Source organism: Plutella xylostella, chromosome 6, assembly GCF_932276165.1.
Source record: "Plutella xylostella chromosome 6, ilPluXylo3.1, whole genome shotgun sequence".
In the NCBI taxonomy this organism is placed as follows: domain Eukaryota; kingdom Metazoa; phylum Arthropoda; class Insecta; order Lepidoptera; family Plutellidae; genus Plutella; species Plutella xylostella.
Window position 1 is genome coordinate 7058970 of NC_063986.1, and position 26602 is coordinate 7085571.

The window sequence follows — 26602 nt, forward strand, 5'->3', positions numbered from 1 at the left end:
CCATAGGCCGCTAGAGCTTAGCAAAATAAAATGGGACATCTTAGGGCTATCAGAAGTCCGTAGAGAGGGCGAGGACACGATGACCCTGGAGTCCGGCCGTATGCTCTACCATCGCGAGGGCGACCAACTGTCCCAAGGTGGCGTAGGATTCCTCGTCAACAAGACCCTTGTCAACAACGTAGTGGAGATCAGCAGTGTGTCGAATCGGGTAGCGTACCTAGTACTAAAACTAAACGAGAGGTATTCCTTGAAGGTCGTACAGGTATATGCACCAACCTCGGCATACTCTGACACAGAAGTCGAAGCAGTATACGAAGATATCTCTAGAGCTATCAAGTGTACTGCTAAGACCCAATACACCGTTGTGATGGGGGACTTCAACGCCAAAGTGGGAGTACAAGAATGCGACGAATCGAGGGTAGGACCTCATGGCTTTGGTAGCAGAAACCAGAGAGGGCAAATGCTTGTTGACTTCCTCGAAAGGGAGGGGCTGTACTTGATGAATTCTTTCTTTGAGAAACAGCCCCAGAGGAAGTGGACATGGGCAAGCCCCGATGGTAGGACGAAAAACGAAATCGACTTCATTATGACTGACAAGCGGCACATATTCAGAGATGCCTCAGTGATCAATAGGTTTAAAACTGGGAGTGATCACCGACTTCTCCGAGGTACTCTGAATATTAACCTCAAGCTGGAGAGGAGACGTCTAGTGAAGTCGACCCTTCGTCCCACACTGCACTAAATTAGAGCTGGCAACACCAGCTTCCAGAGAGAACTACAGAGCCGATTTGAATCGCTGGAAACCACTACGGATATTGACGCGGATACAATCCAAATAGTGAAGGCTCTTCGTGAGGTGGGCCACAGACATTTTAGCATGAGAAGCAAAAGCAAGGAGTCTAAACTTTCAAGCGAGACACTCGAGCTTATGAGGCAGAGACGCGAATTTCCGTCGGCAGGTGACACTTCGTCAGAACTACGGGTACTCAACAAGCGTATAAAGAAGCTGATACGAAGAGATCTCCGTCGCTCCAACACACGCGCCATAGAAGCAGCAATTGAGCAAAATCGGGGGTCAAAAGTCTTCGTTCAGCAACTTGGGAGAAGCCACTTGACGAAGTTGAAGTCTGCAGATGGTAATATCGTTGCCTCTAAGCCGGAGGTTCTTGCCGAAATCGAAGGTTTTTACGGACAACTTTATGCTTCACACGCGCAGAAGTCTGTGGCTCAGCTCACCGATTCCAGAGCGCCACTAATACGCCACTACACTGACGACATCCCTGACGTCGACATAGGCGAGATTAGGATAGCCCTTGAGCAGCTTAAAAACAACAAGGCTCCGGGTGAAGACGGAATTACTACAAAGCTTCTGAAAGCTGGAGGTATTGCAATCCTCGAACAGCTCCAGAGGCTCTTCAATTCGGTTCTTCACAATGGCATTACACCGGAGGCATGGTCTGAGAGCGTCGTGGTATTGTTCTTTAAGAAGGGTGACAAAACCCTTCTGAAGAACTATAGACCGATCTCGCTTTTAAGCCATGTATACAAGCTGTTCTCAAGGGTTATCACGAACCGTCTTGCCCAAAAGTTAGACGAGTTCCAGCCCCCAGAGCAGGCTGGGTTTCGAAAAGGCTTTAGTACAATAGACCACATCCACACAGTAAGGCAGATTATACAGAAGACCGAAGAGTATAATCAGCCTCTGTGTCTAGCCTTTGTTGACTATGAAAAAGCCTTCGACTCCATCGAGACCTGGGCAGTTTTGGAATCCTTGCAGAGATGCCAAATCGATTGGCGCTATATCGAGGTGTTGAGATGTCTGTACAATGCCGCTACTATGACTGTCCAAGTACAGGACCACAAGACAAGACCTATCCAACTGCAACGTGGAGTGAGACAGGGGGATGTGATATCTCCGAAACTGTTCACCAATGCATTGGAAGATGTCTTTAAGACGTTGGACTGGAAAGGACATGGCATATGTATAAATGGCGAGTACATGTCACACCTCCGCTTCGCGGACGACATCGTTATTATGGCAGAATCTCTGCAGGAACTCAGCTGGATGCTAAGTGGCCTAAATGCTGCTTCCCGACGTGTTGGCCTCGGTATGAACTTGGACAAGACGAAAGTCATGTACAATGCTCACATCAAACCGGAGCCGGTCGCCGTTGGTGAGGCAACAATCGAAGTTGTGCAAGAATATGTCTACCTCGGGCAGACTATTCGGCTAGGCAGAAGCAACTTCGACAAGGAGGCTGCAAGGCGCATCCAACTGGGTTGGGCTGCATTCGGGAAACTTCGTCACATATTCTCCTCGGCCATTCCTCAGAGCCTGAAGACAAAAGTCTTCAACCAGTGCGTCCTGCCAGTAATGACGTATGGTGCAGAGACGTGGACACTGACGGTAGGACTGGTCCACCGATTTAAAGTCGCTCAGCGTGCTATGGAGAGAGCTATGCTTGGGGTTTCTCTGATGGATCGTATCAGAAATGAGGTTATCCGTCAGAGGACTAAGGTTACCGACATAGCTGTCAAAATATGCAAGCTGAAGTGGCAGTGGGCTGGTCATATCTGCCGAAGAACCGATAACCGTTGGGGTAGACGAGTTCTCGAGTGGAGACCACGAACAGGCGCCCTCCTGCCCGCTGGACTGACGACCTTAGGCGGGTGGCGGGTAGTGGTTGGATGAGGAAGGCCGAGGACCGAGTGTTGTGGCGCTCCTTGGGAGAGGCCTATGTCCAGCAGTGGATGATTATTGGCTGATGATGATGATGATGTATACCATCGCTCTTATGGTGAAGGAAAACATCGTGAAGAAACTTGCATATCTAGATTTAGCACGTCTAGATATGTAAACCCACAAACCCGCAGTGGACCAGCATGGTGGGAAATGATCTAAGCTTAGGAAGGCAGTTTAGACCTTGGGGACATGCACAAAGGTTCGATTCGACAGAGCCAGGTGTAGGTACTTACACCTCCAAAGAGAATAGAATAGAATATAATAGATGGTAGGTTGGTAGGCTCATAGATAAAAATGTCAATCCTAACTAATATTATAAATGCGAAAGTAACTGTGTCTGTCTGTCTGTCTGTCTGTCTGTCTGTTACTCTTTCACGCCAAAACTACTAAACGGATTTGAATGAAATTTGGTATACATATGTTATAGACCCTGGGAAAGAACATAGGCTACTTTTTATCCCGGAATTCCCACGGGAAAACTCTTTAAGGCGAAGCGAAGCGCGCGGGAACAGCTAGTATAGGATAAAATGTAATATACCACATGACTTTCATTGAAGTTCATATGATTCAGTGATGGGCGCTCGGTGAATTTATTACACAGACATAGATTTTATAAATCAATTATCATGAAGGAAATTACTTCATATATATGCATTGAATTTTCTTATCGAAATATGAATTTACGCATAGTTGATGTCTCTACCTTTGGAGGTTTCTTTCAGATCGTCAAAGGTCTCAGACGAATGGTTAAACGAAGCATAGAAGGTAAACCGGCGGTGTAGAAAGTCTTGAATTAAGCAAATTCAGATTTTTTTGTTATTTCAACGATCAATGAGAAATAATAAAAAAATACTTATGTAACTAGAACTCTGTGGTAGTGTGTTCACCACTCACCTGCAAACAAATTGTCTAAGCGCCCAACTTGTAATTTCTTTTAAATTATATTGTTCTGGACGATTGATTATTTATTTATTATTTTTTTATTCTTCCGTGTGACATAAGCTCTTGATTTCAAAGGTAATCTTCATCAAAGATAATTTTTAATATGACTATATATGACTTATTTATGGTGATTCTCAAAATAAAACGTGTTAGCTTAAATAGATTGTTAGGTCTTCCAGAAGTGTAGACTTCAAATGAGCGCTCTGAAAATCCGACGTTGAAATCTAAATACCAATATCTTTCCTCGCTCGTTAGACGAGTGTGGGAACTTTCCGTTTCCAGCTGAAATTGGCACTTTAGATACTCCGGCACAATGTATCAAGTAGATTTGAAAGTACGCGGTGTGAGTTTCAGAGTTTTATTCAAATCTTCAGATACCCATAGCTATTTGTAAAAGTTTTAAGTCTAATGAAAAACATTATGCTTTTTTTACTTTCATTTGCGATGAGTGAATTGGTTTAATGCACAGAAAATTAACGAACTTATTAATAGAAGTACTTATATGCTTGCATTGTATAAGATATAAGGTATATATTAATTTGGATGTCCATTTAAAAATTCTAAAATATCATCATGTACCACACTCGCATTCAGAAAACTAACATTCAAATACCATTCCACGTATCCTCTTTTCAGTGTCACGAACAGAGAAGATACGGTGAATTTGCAATTAATACGATACAAAGAGAAACAAAAGTAGCGCGGCGATGGCTCCGGTGGGGCGCGTGATTGCGACATGTCTTTAGCAAAACAAATAGGGGACAAATTGAAGAGGCACTACGACGAAGGTTCCTTTGATAATGTGTATTAAAATAAAATACAATATGAGTTATTCTTCTTAACGTGTCGGTGACATGAAAGCAAGACACCGTGGTGAGAAAACTGCCTGCTGGTAACTGCCCAGGGTGCGCCGAATGTATACAGAGTGGTAAAATAACTCACATGGAAGAAACTACTTCAAATGGTTTGGTTCTTTTAAACATGACAAAAACCTATAAATTAATTTGGCTAGCTTGAAAATTTAAGGTAGTTTCTCTTCAGTGTACGTTTATTTTTACATCATTGTAAAAGGTATAGGAGAAACGTCGCTTCAGGAGGCTCCTCTAATGCACCCCCCGTCACGTGATATAAAAATAATAAAAAATGAATATGAACCGTTGCAATGGATGAGGTCTCTGAAGATCATAACACAAAGCAAGCTTCCACTGGACCGATGACCGCAGACAGTGGTAGGATGAGGAAGTCCGAGAACAGAGTGTTGCAAGTCTATTCGGTTTAAATTAGAGTGTACATAGTAAATTATACCAAATGGCCACAAGCATGAAACTATTTTCCGAGAAATGAAATCATTCTAAGAGTTAAAATTTTGCTTTGGTCTCTGAAATATGTCGCACTAAATTTAAACGGTGCGAAAACCACTAAATTCGGGTTAATTTACTTTAACAATAATGCTGGGAAATTAAAGAGTCATAAAGCTTTTGTCCTCTCGTTTATTAACTTAGTCGTTTAGGGCGGAGCCATTAATTTCATAGACAATAGCTGCAAGTGACCTCTACTTTTTGCTGCAAAATGTTTCAGATGGGTGAAAATGGAAGAACCACCACCATTCACACTATTCCGAAATATTTTGTGTGTAATAGATAATACAGAAAACCAATTTACTGTAGTAAGTGGTAACCAGCCTTAGGAAAATTATATTACGTATATTTAAAATAGAAAAAAAATAGTGAAGCTATACTTAGAAAAACATGTTGCCAAGCAGAAATTTCATCCAGCTAGCCTTTGATGGATTAAAAAGTAAACAATAGGATAATTTTCAGTACTCGTATTGTCTCACCTACTCTAATAAAGTAAGTTGTATTATAAAATTGGACTGGGGCATGCTCAGCAATACGTATTGTAACTGAAAACTATTCATAATATACAAAGTACTCAAGAACTTCAGCTTTGAAATAAACATCAAAACCCTTTGAGCGAGTCCAGTTTACGTAAGTACAATAGTTTCTTGGAAAAAGATGAAAAGTTTTTAGAACCCTAAAAGTGTTTTATGATTTCAAGTTTTATTTATTACACATTTTAGCTAGTAGTAACTTTAAAAGTTTTTTTAATACTCAAGTGAATGTTTAACTACTTTTTATACATAGATGAATAATATGAATGTAAATACGTCCGTATTCACTCATCGTTAACTTTCCCAATGCGAAAACTTTCTTTTAATATATTTTTAATGGGTTATTTGGATTGAGGATAGCTAGTCTACCTGTATCAAATCTGTATTTGATGAAGGTGCAAGAAAGGAGCTTCCTCGATTGACGTACCTATATACCTATCAACTTTAGAACAACAGAGTCATCATTTGTATTATATCTTCATTTCCAAAAAATACATAAGTATCTAATAGATACATACTATCTATACAGATACTCCGAATTACTTGCTACTAATTGTAGCTACAAGAATATAGCTGAACCTCAACCTTGTCATTTGTGTAGATCTAATTTAAACTTGACATGGTGGAGTAATCTACTGCTGGCATCGACCGACGACGCTCGGGGAGGTCTCTGGGAGCGACTGACCGACGGATTCAGATCTCTACAACGTTTGCATCATGCAAAAAGTTTCATCATTTAGATGTAGGTTAGGTAGGTATGAATTTCATTGTTGTTATTTGTTACCCATTAATTGGACACACCACCTTAAATGGATCACTCGAAAAGGCTCTTGAGGTGCGTGCAAGGAGCTTATTGAAGGGTAGGTTATAATAATAATTATACATAATATGACAGCCCACCGTCTCTTCAGCTTGCAGATTAGAGTTAATGAACTATTATGAACAATTATGCACATATTATTATCGGCATTCAACAGTCAATTTCAGAGTAAATAGTTGTCCCAGAATTGAACATGCGTTACGTAATTAAGTGTTTACTCCGATGCATTTAACTGTAATGGGAACTGGATTCTCAGAGTGAGTTGCTGGAACTGGTGCTCATTGTTAATGTTGTTCCCTAATACCAACTTCTTGGTATCTGATTGATATATGGGTATTAGTGAAACACCTTCTTCAATTATTCATATCCATTGTTATCGCACTATAAATATGAGAATGCACGAAAGGAGTCTTTTCAAATTATACGTATCTCCTGTTCCTTATGTACGTTTAGTACCTACACCCTGGGCTGCAGGCAGCGTTAATTTATTTATATTTAGAAGGGAAGTCAGTGTGATATATATTCTTACCAATAATTAAATGTTGTGAGATGAAATTCATGAGATATTATTAAATATCAATCAATAATGTAAGGCGCTGGAAATTGTAATGTATTTGCATAAATATATAATAAATATGCGGGGACATCATGTATATACATAGATTACACCCTTCGACACTGCTATCAGATATATTATTCTGGTTTCGGCGACTGACGCAAATCTGACTGGTCTATCCATCCACCAACGGTGACACACTTGCTAGTTTAGCACTTGTGTTCGGCACGTTAAGTATAGGTAATTTATAAATAGGTACGGAGGTGTATAAAATCTCTTATACATACAAGCACATAAGCCGGGAACCTAACATTCCGTAGAACAATTTAAAACACGTCGTGATCAAAGACATCGGCAGCGCATTGAATTTATTTATAGTGAACCGTTTTTAAACGTAACAGGTTTGGTCTGTAATTTTCAGCATCGGTCGTCGGCTTCGTCGGGAATATTCGACGAATGTTTTGAGCTAAATTTCTTTAATATTTATTCCGACTTGCAAGGTAAATTATTTAAAAAATATATTGTTATGTCAGTGTAAAATCCTGGCTAATTCACGTCCTTTCCTACCTTCGTACCCAGAAGACATTGTTCAAGGTCACTGTGTCTCACTTTATGTCTCACTTAATATATCTGCTTAGCTCATGTTTCTTGAAAGTAATTTCGTAATACCGTGATAAGTCATGATGATGGAACAGTACTCTCGGGTCAGGCTAATATGCATTGGCATTTAATTTCCGCAGCCCCATCCATCACCTTCACACCCTTACTTACTTATATTAGGGCCCCAAAATATGTTTAACCTACATTACGTTACGCAGCGCCGTCGCTGCTATTTTATATTAAACAAAAATTTTGGTAGGTATATCAAAACTTATACCAATTATTTCCACACTAACAGGTAGAAATTAAATGTGGAAATCTCACCGCGACTATTCTTGGAAAATACTGCACTCGTAAAGATTCAGATAAGACAAAACTATGAGCACAAAAAATCCTTTAAAAAAAGGTAGAAATCTCGAATAATTTCCAGGAAAAAGAACATCGGGGAAAGAACTACTTACTACCAAATTATTGGGGCCCTTACCCTAATTTGTAGCCAGCTCCAATCTCAAATTAGTGGTGAGTAATTGAATTTCGAAACGACAGGGTGGTATTTGGCCTAATATGTTTGTGGGTTAAACCCTTGTCTTAGAATAAGCGATAATATTTTAGCAAACAAATTAAGCGCGACATAGATTAATCTCCTTATTACGAGTAGCGAACACTAGGACTAGGATTTGTCAACGTCGTCATAATTTAGTGTTTCAATTTTGAAAAAAAAGCATTTCTTAGAAAGTTCTTAAACTTCACAAAAGGAATATTTGTGCCAAATTTGGAGATCGTAGACGCACCGCTGCCCGGTTTAGGCAGTACATTGAAATGACTTCGGTCTTTTAGGACGAACAATATTTTTTTTTATATAAGAAGATATATAATATAATAAATGTATGTCTATGAACGTAGTATCTAACAGCGTGTACCTTGAGACATCCCTGAAGGTTTCACGCGGCGGCAACAGTGCTCACACTAATAAACTCTTGACGAAGGTAGCACAGGCCTCTGCCACTCTATGTATGAGTCAAGGCTACCCGCTGACTGTGATGAGAGCGTAATTCTAAATATCATGGCCCAACGGTCTCTTAAAAATGTGTTTCATGTGTTTTGAAAATTTGAAAAAAAACCTTATAGAAATTGGTACAGGTTTGCCACGTACAATACGCTGCTCAGTATTATTATGTACGGTCAGGTGCAGAGAAACCTGACCCCCCTCTCATAGTAAAAATGCTTCTGAGAGGGGTTAGGTTTATCTGCCATGTTATCTGCAAACGTAACTTCCAAGGGGGTACGGTTCGGTCGCATTCCTATAATATACATACCTATAAGGCCCTGTTTCACAATGTCTGGTAAAATACATGCTGTCACTGTCAAAAAATAATAACAGAGAGTGACAGCATGTATTTTATCTTACAGGTAGCCGCCAACCAGACATTGTGAAAGAGGGCCTAAGTATAAAAGTTTGGCAGAAATTATGGGCAACCGAAGCGATTTGTTTCATCTGTCAATAATGACCACGGGTATTGGTTCATCAGTCCCTTATTGTAGGTAAATGCATAATACATAAATATAATTTATTAGTATTTTTATAGTATCCATGGTTTTTCAATGTTCATAACATACCAACATAAATTTAGTTTGAAAACTGCAGAAACTGGGCATATAGTATAAAATATAAAAAAATATAAAATATAGTATGTCACCCCTGAGTGGGTTCAAAGACAGTATCGTATTACCTAAGTATTTAAATTGAAAATTTATTTATGATATTAAATACGCTCGAATTAGTGTCGGCAAAATTACATATTCTGAGCATGTTGAAAGATAATGGCATGCAAGAATGTGTTAGAACATGTGATGCGGGTTGCGTGTCACCTTGGGGAGTTCTTAGTCTAACATTGGTAGAGATTTAAATTTTTCGTAAGTATTCCAATTTTAAGTTTAGGCAGAATTAAAATTAAAATTTGTGCCTCCATGATTGGCTCCAATGTTAACTTTGCAACGGGTGATGTGATAGGTAATTAAGAAAAAGTCGAACTAGATATGCGTCAGAAATGAAAAAGATTATGTGGTCTCTTGTGGTTCTATTCTACTTTTTTTGGTGTTGCCATTTGATTCTGTTACAAAGTTAATTTTGCAGCATTCTACCCGAAGCTATAGATACCGATTTAATATTTCATAGTGATTATTAGTATTAGATTAATTGTAGCCAGTAACATTTTCGAAAACGTACGTTAATATTTCAGTTCTCTACAACAATGTTCCAGTTAATTTTGTGCCCATTTGTAGCTAGTTATTAGCTAGCTAGTCTTAAAGGGGAATTACACAATTTATTGCCAACCCTCAAGTACACGTGTTGAAAGATTAAGGTTACTTAGTCGCGAGTGTACAGAGTAAGACCCTCATAACTAAATGCCTCCAGTTTTAATCTAACTCTTACGGTGCAGAAGATAAGATTTTTTTCATACTAAACTTACGTCAAGTTTTAGAGTAGAATGACTGTCACTGGTTATAAAACAGTTATGTTCACTGAGACGGCGAAGTATCCTTGAATATTGTGCAAAACTCTAGCGTAATTAACTTACAAAAAGTGACACCAGTCTGAGAAGAAATGTAGTTCCGGTTCATTCATACACAATAACACAACAACCGGAATGCACCGGATTAAACGTAATTCTGCTAAGATGGCTACAGTAGAGTTTATCACGTAATTAAACTACAACTGTATCTTTCTAAAATTTATGTTACACGGGTTTCTCTCGCTTGGAATAATATTATGTAGGTACTTATAATGTTTCTTGTGAACTAAATTCCTTAATTCTGTACTTGGTACGCCTTCTTACTAATGGTTAAATTAAATTTACCTTATTAAATAAAGAGGGAAAATACGTAATATCTCCGTTTTTCAGGAATACATGAAATGCATATCCATTACTAATATTATATAGTCAGCAATGGGGCCTCACCCTTAGTCAATGAAATCTTGCTGTATTTAAGAACTGTGACTATGTAAACAAACTGAATGTCGTTTAGCCGTCCAGTAATTGCTCGCCGGCTCAGCGAGATAAGCTCGCCTTTTTTAAATTCCCTTCTTGAAATTACTTGCAGTCCGTCCGGCTGAATAAATGAAGATCGTTACGCTGCTATGTACTCAACTCAGAGCATTTTTTTCTTTATCGCCAGCCAGCAAGTGTTCCCGTGGTAATCTTAATTTTTATGAAGGTTTCCTTTTTTCAGTGATTATGTTGCAGTAACTGAGCAAAAAGTATGGCAATGTTTTTCCTCTGTTTACATTAAGTTTAGTAATACACTGATATTTCTTTACTTATTGATATCCATGTGTAGTATTGTATCCAAGGCTTAGAAAAAATAATATCTAGACCGCAGATTTGAAAATAATTACTTCATACTTAAATTTCTGCTCTACAAAAGAATGAAACTTAGGTAAGGATATTATTGGTCTTCACTTTTATCTTTCGATTGTTAAATACAGAAGTTCTCTCAGATACGAGTATCTAGGCATTTGTATATGTGAACTCCCGCTAGTAAACGTCGGAGATTGTGTAATACTTTATCATCCTGAGACGAATAAACCCAAAAAAATAAGGTTCTTAAAATATAATCAACTGCAGGGCATGGATTTCCTAAAAAACTCAGGGTTGTGTCCATAATCTCCATTCTTAGCAGATAAAACTAATATTTATAGTTACACAAATATATGTACTAGCCGGGGATTGAACCCGAAAGCCGCGGAACAGCAGTTAAGTTACCTTACGCGGCAGACACTACTTATTTAAAATTAAGAAAACATGCTTTAACATAATTAATAATACATTTAATTTACAACCGCATTTGTCTACAATAAATACCGAATTTCATGAAAAATCACGTAAAACTGTAGGCAAAAGGATTACTGTTGGCGACGCTTTGTTTCTGCCGGTGACAGCTGTCATCCCGCCATTTTGTCAGGTCCGGCCCGGCGACGTGCGTGCACGGGACTGGCTCATTGCTGCAACAATACGATTTCACCGATTAAAATTCCGCCTCTATTTTTTACAAGCTCTATGTTTGGTTGATTAGCTTGGGCTATGCACGTCACATGTGCAATTGTGCATGGTTAATGAAAAATAACTAACTTATTAATAGAAGTACTTATATGCTTGCATTGTATAAAATATAAGGTATATATGTTAATTTGGATGTCCACCTAAAAATTCTAAAATATCATCATGTACCACACTCGCATTCAGAAAACTAACATTCAGATACCATTCCACGTATCCTCTTTTCAGTGTCACGAACAGAGAAGATACGGTGAATTTGCAATTAATACGATACAAAGAGAAACAAAAGTAGCGCGGCGATGGCTCCGGTGGGGCGCGTGATTGCGACATGTCTTTAGCAAAACAAATAGGGGGCAAATTGAAGAGGCACGACGACGAAGGTTCCTTTGAAAATGTGTATTAAAATAAAATACAATATGAGTTATTCTTCTTAACGTGTCGCTGACATGAAAGCAAGACACCGTGGAGAGAAAACTGCCTGCTGGTGACTGCCCAGGGTGCGCCGAATGTATACAGAGTGGTAAAATAACTCACATGGAAGAAACTACTTCAAATGGTTTGGTTCTTTTAAACATGACAAAAACCTATAAATTAATTTGGCTAGCTTGAAAATTTAAGGTAGTTTCTCTTCAGTGTCCGACTTATTTTTACATCCTTGTAAAAGGTATAGGAGAAACGTCGCTTGAGGAGGCTCCTCTAGGGCACCCCCCGTCTCGTGATATAAAAATAATAAAAATTGAAGATGAACCGTTGCAATGGATGAGGTCTCTAAAGATCATAACACAAAGCAAGCTTCCACTGGACCGATGACCGCAGACAGTGGTAGGATGAGGAAGTCCGAGAACAGAGTGTTGCAAGTTTATTCGGTTTAAATTAGAGTGTAAATAGTAAATTATACCAAATGGCCACAAGCATGAAACTATTTTCCGAGAAATGAAATCATTCTAAGAGTTAAAATTTTGCTTTGGTCTCTGAAATATGTCGCACTAAATTTAAACGGTGCGAAAACCACTAAATTCGGGTTGATTTACTTTAACAATAATGCTGGGAAATTAAAGAGTCATAAAGCTTTTGTCCTCTCGTTTATTAACTTAGTCGTTTAGGGCGGAGCCATTAATTTCATAGACAATAGCTGCAAGTGACCTCTACTTTTTGCTGCAAAATGTTTCAGACGGGTGAAAATGGAAGAACGACCACCATCCACACTATTCTGAAATATTTTGTGTGTAATAGATCATACAAAAAAGCAATTTATAGTGGTAAAAAATAGATTACGTATATTTAAAATAGAAAAAAAAATAATTGAAACTATGCTTAGAAAACATGTTGCCAAGCAGAAATTTCATCCAGCTAGCCTTTGATGGATTAAAAAGTAACACAATAGGTAAATTTTCATAACTCGTATTGTCTCACCTACTTTAATAAAGTAGGTACTTATTGTAAAAATGATACTGGGGCATGCTAGGCAATACGTATTGTAACTGAAAACTATTCATAATATACAAAGTACTCAAGAACTTCGGCTTTGAAATAAACATCAAAACCCTTTGAGCGAGTCCAGTTTACGTAAGTACAATAGTTTCTTGGAAAAAGATGAAAAATTTGGAACCCTAAAAGTGTTTCATGATTTCAAGTTTTATTTATTACACATTTTAGCTAGTAGTAAGTTAAAAAGTTTTTTTCAATACTCAAGTGAATGTTTAACTACTTTTTATACATATATGAATAATATGAATGTAAATACGTCCGTATTCACTCATCGTTAACTTTCCCAATGCGAAAACTTTCTTTTAATATATTTTTAATGGGTTATTTGGATTGAGGATAGCTAGTCTACCTATATCAAATCTGTATTTGATGAAGGTGCAAGAAAGGAGCTTCCTCGATTGACGTACCTATATACCTATCATCTTTAGAACAGAGTCATCATTTGTATAAATTACTTGTATTATATCTTCATTTCCAAAAAATACATAAGTATCTAATAGATACATACTATCTATACAGATACTCCGAATTACTTGCTACTAATTGTAGCTACAAGAATATAGCTGAACCTCAACCTTGTCATTTGTGTAGATCTAATTTAAACTTGACTGGGTGGAGTAATCTACTGCTGGCATCGACCGACGACGCTCGGGGAGGTCTCTGGGAGCGACTGACCGACGGATTCAGATCTCTACAACGTTTGCATCATGCAAAAAGTTTCATCATTTAGATGTAGGTTAGGTAGGTATGAATTTCATTGTTGTTATTTGTTACCCATTAATTGGACACACCACCTTAAATGGATCACTCGAAAAGGCTCTTGAGGTGCGTGCAAGGAGCTTATTGAAGGGTAGGTTATAATAATAATTATACATATATGACAGCCCACCGTCTCTTCAGCTTGCAGATTAGAGTTAATTAACTATTATGAACAATTATGCACATATTACTATCGGCATTCAACTGTAGATTGCAGAGTAAATAATTGTCCCAGAATTGAACATGCGTTACCTAATTAAGTGTTTACTCCGATGCATTTAACTGTAATGGGAACTGGATTCTCAGAGTGAGTTGCTAGAACTGGTGCTCATTGTTAATGTTGTTCCCTAATACCAACTTCTTGGTATCTGATTGATATATCGGTATTAGTGAAAACCTTCTTCAATTATTCATATCCATTGTTATCGCACTATAAATATGAGAATGCACGAAAGGAGCCTTTTCAAATTATACGTATATCCTGTTCCTTATGTACGTTTAGTACCTACACCCTGGGCTGCAGGCAGCGTTAATTTATTTATATTTAGAAGGGAAGTCAGTGTGATATATATTCTTACCTATAATTAAATGTCGTGAGATGAAATTAATGAGATATTATTAAATGTCAATCAATAATGTAAGGCGCTGGAAATTGTAATGTATTTGCATAAATAAATAATAAATATGTGGACATCATGTATATACATAGATTACACCCTTCGACACTGCTATCAGATATATTATTCTGCTTTCGGCGACTGACGCAAATCTGACTGGCCCATCCATCCACCAACGGCTCACCAACGGTGACACACTTGCTAGTTTAGCACTTGTGTTCGGCACGTTAAGAATAGGAAATTTATAAATAGGTACGGAGGTGTATAAAATCTCTTATACATACAAGCACATAAGCCGGGAACCTAACATTCCGTAGAACAATTTAAAACACGTCGTGATCAAACACATCGGCAGCGCATTGAATTTATTTATAATGAACCGTTTTTAAACGTTTGGTCTGTAATTTTCAGCATCGGTCGTCGGCTTCGTCGGGAATATTCGACGAATGTTTTGAGCTAAATTTCTTTAATATTTATTCCGACTTGCAAGGTAAATTATTTAAAAAATATATTGTTATGTCAGTGTAAAATCCTGGCTAATTCACGTCCTTTCCTACCTTCGTACCCAGAAGACATTGTTCAAGGTCACTGTGTCTCACTTTATCTCTCACTTAATATATCTGCTTAGCTCATGTTTCTTGAAAGTAATTTCGTAATACCGTGATAAGTCATGATGATGGAACAGTACTCTCGGGTCAGGCTAATATGCATTGGCATTTAATTTCCGCAGCCCCATCCATCACCTTCACACCCTTACTTACTTATATTAGGGCCCCAAAATATGTTTAACCTACATTACGTTACGCAGCGCCGTCGCTGCTATTTTATATTAAACAAAAATTTTGGTATATAAAAACTTATACCAATTGTTTCCACACTAACAGGTAGAAATTAAATGTGGAAATCTCACCGCGACTATTCTTGGAAAATACTGCACTCGTAAAGATTCAGATACGACAAAACTATGAGCACAAAAAATCCTTTAAAAAAAGGAGAAATCTCGAATAATTTCCAGGAAAAAGAACATCGGGGAAAGAACTACTTACTACCAAATTATTGGGGCCCTTACCCTAATTTGTAGCCAGCTCCAATCTCAAATTAGTGGTGAGTAATTGAATTTCGAAACGACAGGGTGGTATTTGGCTTAATATGTTTGTGGGTTAAACCCTTGTCTTAGAATAAGCGATAATATTTTAGCAAACAAATTAAGCGCGACATAGATTAATCTCCTTATTAGCGAACACTAGGACTAGGATTTGTCAACGTCATCATAATTTTAGTGTTTCAATTTTGAAAAAAAAACATTTCTTAGAAAGTTCTTAAACTTCATAAAAGGAATATTTGTGCCAGGAGATCGTAGACGCACCTCCGCTACGGATCCTACCGCTGCCCGGTTTAGGCAGTACATTGAAATATACCTCTACTTCAGTCTTTTAGGACGAACAATATTTATTTACATATAAGAAGATATATAATATAATAAATGTATGTCTATGAACGTTGTATCTAACAGCGTGTACCTTGAGACATCCCTGAAGGTTTCACGCGGCGGCAACAGTGCTCACACTAATAAACTCTTGACGAAGGTAGCACAGGCCTCTGCCACTCTATGTATGAGTCAAGGCTACCCGCTGACTGTGATGAGAGCGTTATTCTAAATATCATGGCCCAACGGTCTGTTAAAAATGTATTTCATGTGTTTTGAAAATTTGAAAAAAACCTTATAGAAATTGGTACCGGTTTGCCACGTACAATACGCTGCTCACTATTATTATGTACGGTCAGGTGCAGAGAAACCTGACCCCCCTCTCATAGTAAAAATGCTTCTGAGAGGGGTTAGGTTTATCTGCCATGTTATCTGCAAACGTAACTTAGACGTCCAAGGGGGTACGGTTCGGTCGCATTCCTATAATATACATACCTATAAGGCCCTGTTTCACAATGTCTGGTTAGTGGCTACCTGTGAGGTAAAATACATGCTGTCACTGTTAAAAAATAATAACAGAGAGTGACAGCATGTATTTTATCTTACAGGTTGCCGCTAACCAGACATTGTGAAACAGGGCCTAAGTATAAAAGTTTGGCAGAAATTATGGGCAACCGAAGCGATTTGTTTTATCTGTCAATAATGACCACGGGTATTGGTTCATCAGTCCCTTATTGTAGGTAAATGCATAATACATAAATATAATTTATTAGTATTTTTATAGTATCCATGGTTGTTCAATGTTCATAACATACCAACATAAATTTAGTTTGAAAACTGCAGAAACTGGGCATATAGTATAAAAATTATGAAGTGGCTTATTTTATTGGTGTACACAAGGTGGCCCGGGAGTGCTGGGAATGTAGCCAAACATTTCATATGTTAGAAGGAATGGAAATATAGCAGCAATGCTGACGTAAAAGGATTTTTCTAGAATCACTATCTCGGCGCGCCAGAAGTGGTAGCATTATATTTTTGGAAGAGTATTCACCGACTTGAGTATTCGTTTTTATTTTATTAACCGAATAATAATGAATATACAATGTAAGACACGCTACGGTTACCGCATGTCCTCACGAAACACATTCTTTATTCTACTTACCTACCTGTAGGTGGGTGGAACGAAGATTTTGTATTATTATGTTATTTATCATTGGTTAAACAAGATTTTGATAGTAAAGTAGAAAATGATTTATTACTCTCCTAGTTACATCAGGTACATAAGTAGGTATATGAAGGCTATATTTTGAATATCCTTCATGTCACCCCTGAGTGGGTTCAAAGACAATATCGTATTACCTAAGTATTTAAATTGAAAATTTATTTATAATATTAAATACGCTCGAATTAGTGTCGGCAAAATTACATATTCTGAGCATGTTGAAAGATAATGGCATGCAAGAATGTGTTAGAACATGTGATGCGGGTTTCGTGTCACCTTGGGGAGTTCTTAGTCTAACATTGGTAGAGATTGAAATTTTTCGTAAGTGTTCCAATTTTAAGTTTAAGCAGAAAAATTAAAATTTGTGCCTTTGTGCCAATGTTAACTTTGCAACGGGTGATGTGATTGGTAATTAAGAAAAAGTCGAACTAGATATGCGTCAGAAATGAAAAAAGATTATGTGGTCCCTTGTGGTTCTATTCAACTTTTTTTTGGTGTTGCCATTTGATTCTGTTACAAAGTTAATTTTGCAGCATTCTACCCGAAGCTATAGATACCGATTTAATATTTCATAGTGCTTCAAAATAAAATTTGTAAACAGAATCATTAGATTGTAGCCAGTAACATTTTCGAAAACGTACGTTAATATTTCAGTTCTCTACAACAATGTTCCAGTTAATTTTGTGCCCATTTGTAGCTAGTTATTAGCTAGCTAGTCTTAAAGGGGAATTACACAATTTATTGCCAACCCTCAAGTACACGTGTTCAAAGATTAAGGTTACTTAGTCGCGAGTGTACAGAGTAAGACCCTCATAACTAAATGCCTCCAGTTTTAATCTAACTCTTACGGTGCAGAAGATAAGATTTTTTTCATACTAAACTTACGTCAAGTTTTAGAGTAGAATGACTGTCACTGGTTATAAAACAGTTATGTTCACTGAGACGGCGAAGTATCCTTGAATATTGCGCAAAACTCTAGCGTAATTAACTTACAAAAAGTGACACCAGTCTGAGAAGAAATGTAGTTCCGGTTCATTCATACACAATATCACAACAACCGGAATGCACCGGATTAAACGTAATTCTGCTAAGATGGCTACAGTAGAGTTTATCACGTAATTAAACTACAACTGTATCTTTCTAAAATTTATGTTACACGGGTTTCTCTCGCTTGGAATAATATTATGTAGGTACTTATAATGTTTCTTGTGAACTAAATTCCTTAATTCTGTACTTGGTACGCCTTCTTACCTAATGCGAAATGTTACTAATGGTTAAATTAAATTTACCTTATTAAATAAAGAGGGAAAATACGTAATATCTCCGTTTTTCAGGAATACACGAAATGCATATCCATTACTAATATTAGTCAGCAATGGGGCCTCACCCTTAGTCAATGAAATCTTGCTGTATTTAAGAACTGTGACTGTGTAAACAAACTGAATGTCGTTTAGCCGTCCAGTAATTGCTCGCCGGCTCAGCGAGATAAGCTCGCCTTTTTTAAATTCCCTTCTTGAAATTACTTGCAGTCCGTCCGGCTGAATAAATGAAGATCGTTACGCTGCTATGTACTCAACTCAGAGCATTTTTTTTCTTTATCGCCAGCCAGCAAGTGTTCCCGTGGTAATCTTAATTTTTATGAAGGTTTCCTTTTTTCAGTGATTATGTTACAGTAACTAAGCAAAAAGTATGGCAATGTTTTTCCTCTGTTTACATTAAGTTTAGTAATACGCTGATATTTCTTTACTTATTGATATCCATGTGTAGTATTGTATCCAAGGCTTAGAAAAAATAATATCTAGACCGCAGATTTAAAAATAATTACTTCATACTTAAATTTCTGCTCTACAAAAGAATGAAACTTAGGTAAGGATATTATTGGTCTTCACTTTTATCTATCGATTGTTAAATACAGAAGTTCTCTCAGATACGAGTATCTAGGCATTTGTATATGTGAACTCCCGCTAGTAAACGTCGGAGATTGTGTAATACTTTATCATCCTGAGACGAATAAACCCAAAAAAATAAGGTTCTTAAAATATAATCAACTGCAGGGCATGGGCCTCCTCAGGGTTGTGTCCATAATATCCATTCTTAGCAGATAAAACTAATATTTATAGTTACACAAATATATGTACTAGCCGGGGATTGAACCCGAAAGCCGCGGAACAGCAGTTAAGGTTACCTTACGCGGCAGACACTACTTATTTAAAATTAAGAAAACATACTTTAACATAATTAATAATACATTTAATTTACAACCGTATTTGTCTACAATAAATACCGAATTTCATGAAAAATCACGTAAAACTGTAGGCAAAAGGATTACTGTTGGCGACGCTTTGTTTCTGCCGGTGACAGCTGTCATCCCGCCATTTTGTCAGGTCCGGCCCGGCGACGTGCGTGCACGGGACTGGCTCATTGCTGCAACAATACGATTTCACCGATTAAAATTCCGCCTCTATTTTTTACAAGCTCTATGTTTGATTGATTAGCTTGGGCTATGCATGTCACATGTGCAATTGTGCATGGTTAATGGCCCGCCAAGTTTTTTTTAGGGTTAATATTAATGTTTCGCACATAATAATAATATGCAAGGGAGGTTTTTCTTTTTGAAACTAGTTTTTTTTCAAATAATATTACTTTATTTATTAATACATATAAAATAAATATTAAACATCAAGATCTCTCATAAGCAAGATTCTAAACCTGTAAAATGTCGTCGAGATTATACAGGGTGTTGCAAAAAGGTTAACCTACATGTAATGTACTAAGCCGAAACCTACATGTGCAGCATGGTAAAAAATAATCTTTCTCCATATATACATTATCTGTAGGTTTCGCTTTTCTATAGTAATTTTCAAAAGAAAACTTATTTTCACTTCTCTAGCACAGTTGCAATTAAAATGATGTGCCTCACCCAGGACCCACGTTCAGTAGAGCATGTGGCTGCATGTACTTGATCCCCTCGGCGTTGTCGCACGCGAGCCGAGCCGTGTTCGTCTTGCGAATCTCCGCTAGTTGATCTAAAACAAACGAAATGCTATCAGAGAAACCCTAAACAGAATCCAAATAAATAAACATTCGGAATGGCTTTCGAAACTGAAAGTAAATAATCATTAATGAGAGCTCAGTAAGTATATACAACACTAATTAATTGTTTATCAACCCGTCGTAATTTACCATATCGTCTTACAAGTATATACTTGCAAATTAATTAATTACAACGAATGTTGAAGGTAAACAGTAATTTAATCACTAGGTCTTCTAGTCGTGTGTCCTTGACGAGTGTTGTGTGTATCTGTCTTGCTTCCACAAATTCACTAACATACGTCATTAATTAAATACACGGGACGGCATGAAATTCGTTATTAGCAGTTAGAAAGGGGTCATTTTAGCGTACGAAATACGCGAAGTTTCGGAGCGATGTTGTTGCTCTAACCACGACTAAACAATCGACAGCTCTCGTTCGTGTGTTTTGTGTCACGCTAGAGCAACCCTGTGTAGACGTTGACATTCATCGTTGACTCATTGAATCTTAAGACGGATGTTGTACACACCACTGCTGTAACGTAACATGCAATGTAACACGCATTGAAATAATTCCCATAGTGTTAACGACTCGTGGACACTATGCACATGAACAAAGCATTTGAAGTATTGAATATCGTTTCATTGCGTGTTACAGTGTGTATTATTTTGGGAAGAGCATCTACTCACCCTAAACTACAGGTTTTCCACCCATTTAGGGAGGCTTGACCATTGTTCTCTGTATAATTCTGTGTTAAAACTAGATTGTAAGAACTGATTTTTGAAATAAAGATTATTAATCAATAATAAGTATGTATTTTTATTTATCCTCCAATAAATTACTCTCATAGCGTTCTCAAGACTCTTACCCAGCGTCAAGCTGTGAGGCTGGCCACCGCGCTCGAACCAGAACCGGTCCGCAAACCTCATGAGCCTCAGCTGCTTGGCCATGATGCAGAAGAGCGTCGGGCCCACGAAGGTGTCCCGGATGAAGCTCTCGCTCATGATGCCCGCCATCAGGTCCACGTCCGACACATTCTCGTACAGGTTCTTTAGGGCGTCCACTTTCTGTAAAGAGTTTTGGAGTGTTTTATTATCCTGGTTCACTAATTGGGGATTTTAGTAGTCCACCTGCTAGTGCGTAGTATAGGGGCACGACTCGCTTGGGAACATGTGATAGAAGTTTTACCTCGTACCTACTTGAAGTATTAGGGATTGAGATGGAAATTTGACAACGTAATCCGATGGAATTTATTCTGGTCATGGTGTCGGCGCCAAATGCTACAGCTGGACTAGGAATTGTCACGGTGGCAATAACAAACAAAGAACTAGAGCTAAAACAACAGCATTATTGGAAACACACCCTTGACTCATTCTAACAAGCTTTACTTAACAAGTGAACTTCTTAAGGTTTCCTGACCTCAACATCCATGACATCGCGGAAGTCCTCAAAGCTGGCAGCCTGCTTCATGCCGCACAGCTGCCGGTAGTCGTTGTACCCGCGGAGCCCCAGGTCCCGCCCGCGCTGGATGTCCATGGCCGGCAGGTCGTGCGCCCGCTGGATGCCGCCGTAGAAGTTCTCGGAAATCTTGGGGGTAACAGTTGGAAAGTGGAGTGGGTGAGATGCGGTTATTTAATAATTAGTATGGGTTTGTGTTTTTGGAAGATACGGCTCGCGACCTATCTACCTATTAGGGAAATGTAGTACAGCGAAAAGCGAGTGGCTTGCTTACAAGTCACCTCTGCCTTCACCTTCGGAGATTACAATCGTGAACATAAGAATTCACTCTCGGTAATTTTTTGTAAATATCCTCTAGTAGTTGTGTAGAAAATTAAGCTAACTTTAGTAATTACAAGCAAAGTTCTTGCAAATTAAAAAAAAACTGCATAAAATATAAATTATGATTTTCAAAATTTGAAAAATAATCTTACATTGAGCCTCTTAGTCTAGCCCTTTAAACTTATTAGATTCCACATTTGCAAATCCATCTCTGCGTTTTTAATTACCAAAAGTAATAAATATTCTTGTCGAAAAGACGAATTACCTCTGGGTCTTGAATATCGTCCATTTTGGCACTCTGTTGGTAAAACGTTCCTCTATTGATTGCCTTGAAGTTGTCCCCCTCCTCAATCAGTGCTAAGCGGAATAGAGTGCTGCTAATGGACAAGTCTCCCGAATAGTGATATTTCTCATCGTACATTCTGAAAGAACCGGAATACATTTAAATTGAAATGTTTTTATACAATATACACCTGTTTGGAACTAGGTATGTGGTGTGGATCGAGTTATCTGGTGCAAACGTTGGTGTTATCGCTTAACGTAACCTCTTCCAGACAATCTTTGATTCCGGTTGATAGTTAATACTGAAACGTTATAACCCAGCTTCTCACTTGAGAATATACAAGCTTAGCACAATTTGAGTTCATAAATCATGAGGAGCCATCATTGGCTGAATTGACACTAAACAATGAAGACTTAAATTTATGCTTTGGAAGATTTACGATGGTGACAAACTGGACCCAGCCTCGTTATTTCTAACTATTAATTTAGTGTTTTCTGTAAAGGTTTGTATGTGTTTTATAAGTTTCTAACGTTTCCGACAGGGAAGAGCTATCGAATTGCCTATCGACTAGAGTCGAAAATATTCTTGAGTGGCACACTGCTCTCAGTACTTCGTACTCACTTGATGCGTCCATCGATGAAGGTGTGGAAGTATCTGGCGGCGATGACGTACTCGGCGTACAGCAGCGGCACCGCATCCTCGTCGTAGGCAGTGATGTGCTCCACTCGCGGGCTCAGCAGCCCGTAGTTCACCATGTGCTTGTAGCCTGCGATAGGGTGGTACGATTTTTGTTAAGAGTGTAGGTCGATGGCAGTAAAAATCATGACTTATGGTGAAAGAAATATCCAAATCGGACAAGAAATGATGAAGATACAGCGATTTAGCGCGTGACGTCATAGGAGGTGATATGCTCCCCGCGCGGGCTTCACCAGACCGTAGTTCACCATGTGCTTGTATCCTGCGATAGGGTGGAATCATTCACGATTGGTTAAGTATGTAGATGGCAGTAAAAAAAAAACATTACTTATGGTGAAAGAAATTTCCGAATCGGACAAAAAATTATGAAGATACAGCTATTTGACTGTAACAGTTCAAAAAACTGCCGCTAGTCCCAGCCTCGAGCGCGTGACGTCATAGGAGGTGATGTGCTCCACGATGCACTTGCTTTCACAATATCCTCGGTTCCTTCTAGATTGGTTAAGTAGCAAGTTTCGTTTAACAGTAGTGAAGGGTTATTGTATTCTACCTGTCTAAAGTCATCGTCATAGGTTTCATTTCCTATGTTCGAAACTCAAATACTTCTTGAAAAACCTACATGATAAAAAAAACTCTACTCACCCATGATAATAGGCAGCACTTCATACATGAACAGGTTGGCGGCGGTGGCCACGTTGATCTGTCGCGCCACCTTGAACAGCCGGTCGTCCTTCCAGCACGGGTTGATCTTCTTCAGGGTCTTCGCTATGCGGTTGTGCTCGCGCATGAAGAAGATCGTGAACGTGGCCAGACGGAGGTCGAAGTTGCCGATTGTTGGGTTACCTGGTAGATATTATAAAATGTTAATAAGGTATTAGGTACATTTCTAAACTATGTAAGTATAGGTACTTATGTAGGTAAACTAAATTGATTGTCTTTTATACCAAGTATGAATGAATGTAACCTACATAGTAACATGGATGTTGAAATTCCTTACAGTGCGTGTAAAACTGGTGTAAAATCGTTTCCTCGGAACTGTTAAACCAATAACCTTACTATGCACGCACACCACACTGGTTTCACAATGTACAACCAAATAGTAAGTACTTATGCACTCCCACCAGTAACACTTTCATAATATTTATTATTTACTTATAATAACATAATACCAAATCAATAGCGCTGTTATGAACGTAGGTATAGACTAATTTAATATTTATCAACTCATCTTTCACATTATCTCTTTTGTTGACTGTACAGTCTGAACAGTAACTACTTACCAAACCTGTAGCAAGTGGTCTCATTCCCCTGGTTGCGGAAGCACGTGTCTTGTCCGGCGTCGCCCAGAGGTACGTATCTGCCATTTCTGACTTCCATCTTGAGCAAACCGTCTCTACCTTCACGGACGCTTGATAGAGCCTCTTCGGTTATCCCGTATACTCCTGATAAGTCTAGCACTGGCGTTTGGTGGTTAACCTGTAGAATGTGGATATGAAAGTTAGTAAACCGGTACTTAAGCAAAGAAAAATATATACATAATATAATATATAGGAATAACGTATATTATAAGGACGAGTTATTTATTATCTTTCCCTATCATTAAAAAAATGTAATGGCAATATAGTGATATAGCGTACCCCATATCACCGAAATTAAAAACTTCAAAATATCATTAATTTATTGATAGATATAACAACTACTGTCGAATCAATTCAGTAATTCTCCAAGTCACAAAATATTAAAATTTCAAGACATACCTTCAACAACAAAAACCTATAAACACATCTCTTTTTCGAGTAGTACAAGCTATGTGCCAAGAAATATAAATGTCGGCTCCGTTATTAAACATACTTGCTCGGGATCCAGCGTTTTTGGCGCACAGCCCATGTCTTGGAACGTTTCAGCTCTTGAGAAGTTGAGACAGCGGATGTTGGTCACTTTCAGGTACGGATCATCTTCAGGCACGTCTATCGGAATACAACGAGGGTCCTTCAGGCCTTCCGGCTGACAGCAGTCCTGTCGAACCTTGATGTAATCCACTGAAATAATAAACCGGTTAATGCCTACCAAGTCCAATCATTTAGTTAATAAGTATAGGTTTGTACATAAATTTAATTTGAATAAAATTTTACTGCCGATAGTTTGGCTTCGAGTGGAGACAAAAATATTTGTTGCAAAAGTATAGTAAGTGACTCGATCAAGGGGTCATCAAAAACAACTTTTGTTCTACGACTTTATGAACGGCGTACTAGGTATACAATTTTTGCAACACACTGCATAAAGTATAAAAGTTTCTCGTTATCATTTCCGAGCCAAAATCTTGCACCTCAGAAAGGCGGCAACATTTTACGTGCATATATTTCCGGATTCAAAAGGTGTCACGAACATATTCCATTAACGGCGCTGGTGTCAATAGCCAGGAAGCCGGCGAGGTGGACGGCCGCCATATTGAATGTTATTTTGTCCACCACTCGCCCCGTGGACTGTATGGACGTCCGCACCCTCCGTGCTGACGGGAGCGGCTTGCCACTGCTACTCGTTCTAATGGTCCCATCTGGGGAGCAAGTGCGAATATTTTAGACGTATTCAAAATCTTTTCAAGAGAGAGCAGACTAGGTTTTAAGTTAAAAGGGAATCTTTGCTGCGCGGTGTTAGTAGTCGTAATGGCTTGGCACAGGGCACTTGTAGGTATATGAAATATATGAAACAAGGTATGTATGTGGATACCTATAATAATACGTACATTGTATTTGTGTAAACAATTTCAGTGAGAATTATTTAACCAGTTGTTTTCGGGCATTGAGTTTTGCATTGATAACAAATTGTAAGTAGAGGTGTAATTATCAATTAATTGAAAAGGTAATCCACCTTTTTACAGGTAAGTTAAATACCTTAACGGTGTCGAAAGAATTAGCCAGCTAACAGTTAGACTATTTCTCAATTGCTGATTGGCGTGCGCCGGACGTATATATGTATTTAAAGCCGGGTCCACATCTGTATAATTTCCCCTTATCATCGCCTCGGTGCGTATCATGATTTTGCGATCGTCATACTCTCCGAAACTACCATACGAATAAATTACACAAACATTAAAACAATGATACGTCACTCAGAAATGATACTTTCACACACAAATGCAACTATAAACAGTACATAAACCTTACAAAACTAATATCTGTATATTCTGTATCTGTAATTATTCATCTTTAAGGGATGTCCTCACTTTTCCCATAGTCCGGCTTCAGTAGCCGGAGGTAGGGCCCGGTGGCGGACCCCCTGGCTGGGTGCTTCAGGTTGTTGCAGGTGCCGTCAACTCGGCTGCCCTCGTGCGGGGTGCACGGCTTCAACTCTATTGTGCACTGGCTGCAAGGGAACATTCACATTATAATAATTGGCACGACTGGTTTTGTTAAGTGGTAATAAATAACTTGTTAATCGAAACGATAGTGAGGTAAAATCACAAATTAAGTTAAGACAGTACCTAGGTAATATTTACGGGTAGCACTTTAGATAACTTTCTCCTCTACAGATTCTATTTTCACTTGACTTTATTACCTACTTTCTACATATATTATTTTTTAAACTTTCAGCGTGAGCCGCCCTCTTGCCGGTATTGGCTGGATCGTTCGGCACTATTTAATCTACACACAACAGCACAACCTGTGTGTTTGTTTTTAACTAAATAAATAAA

The 26602-nt window shown here is 38.3% G+C and overlaps 1 protein-coding gene across 1 annotated transcript; it reads right to left on the reverse strand.

Moving 5' to 3' along the window:
• Positions 1–19374: 19374 nt before the first annotated feature.
• LOC105382493 (peroxidase) lies at positions 19375–25472 on the reverse strand. The gene is made up of 10 exons (XM_048621896.1): positions 25298–25472; positions 24763–24950; positions 24192–24387; positions 23554–23754; positions 22837–22981; positions 22198–22354; positions 21573–21740; positions 21022–21220; positions 20043–20148; positions 19375–19546 (listed from the first exon to the last, which is right to left on the reverse strand). Exons 1-10 carry the CDS (start codon positions 25356–25358, stop codon positions 19423–19425), a joined length of 1545 nt encoding a protein of 514 aa, XP_048477853.1. The 5' UTR covers positions 25359–25472; the 3' UTR covers positions 19375–19422.
• Between the last annotated feature and the right edge of the window lie 1130 nt (positions 25473–26602).

Bases quoted from the DNA above. Each gene is read 5' to 3' on its own strand.
- LOC105382493 (XM_048621896.1), bottom strand. From the start codon at position 25,358: ATGGCGGCCGTCCACCTCGCCGGCTTCCTGGCTATTGACACCAGCGCC. The intron at 21,221-21,572 runs GTCAGGAAACCT...AACTCTTTACAG, and splicing joins GCGATGTCATGGATGTTGAG to AAAGTGGACGCCCTAAAGAA. The intron at 20,149-21,021 runs GTAAGAGTCTTG...CGTTTGTTTTAG, and splicing joins GCCTCACAGCTTGACGCTGG to ATCAACTAGCGGAGATTCGC.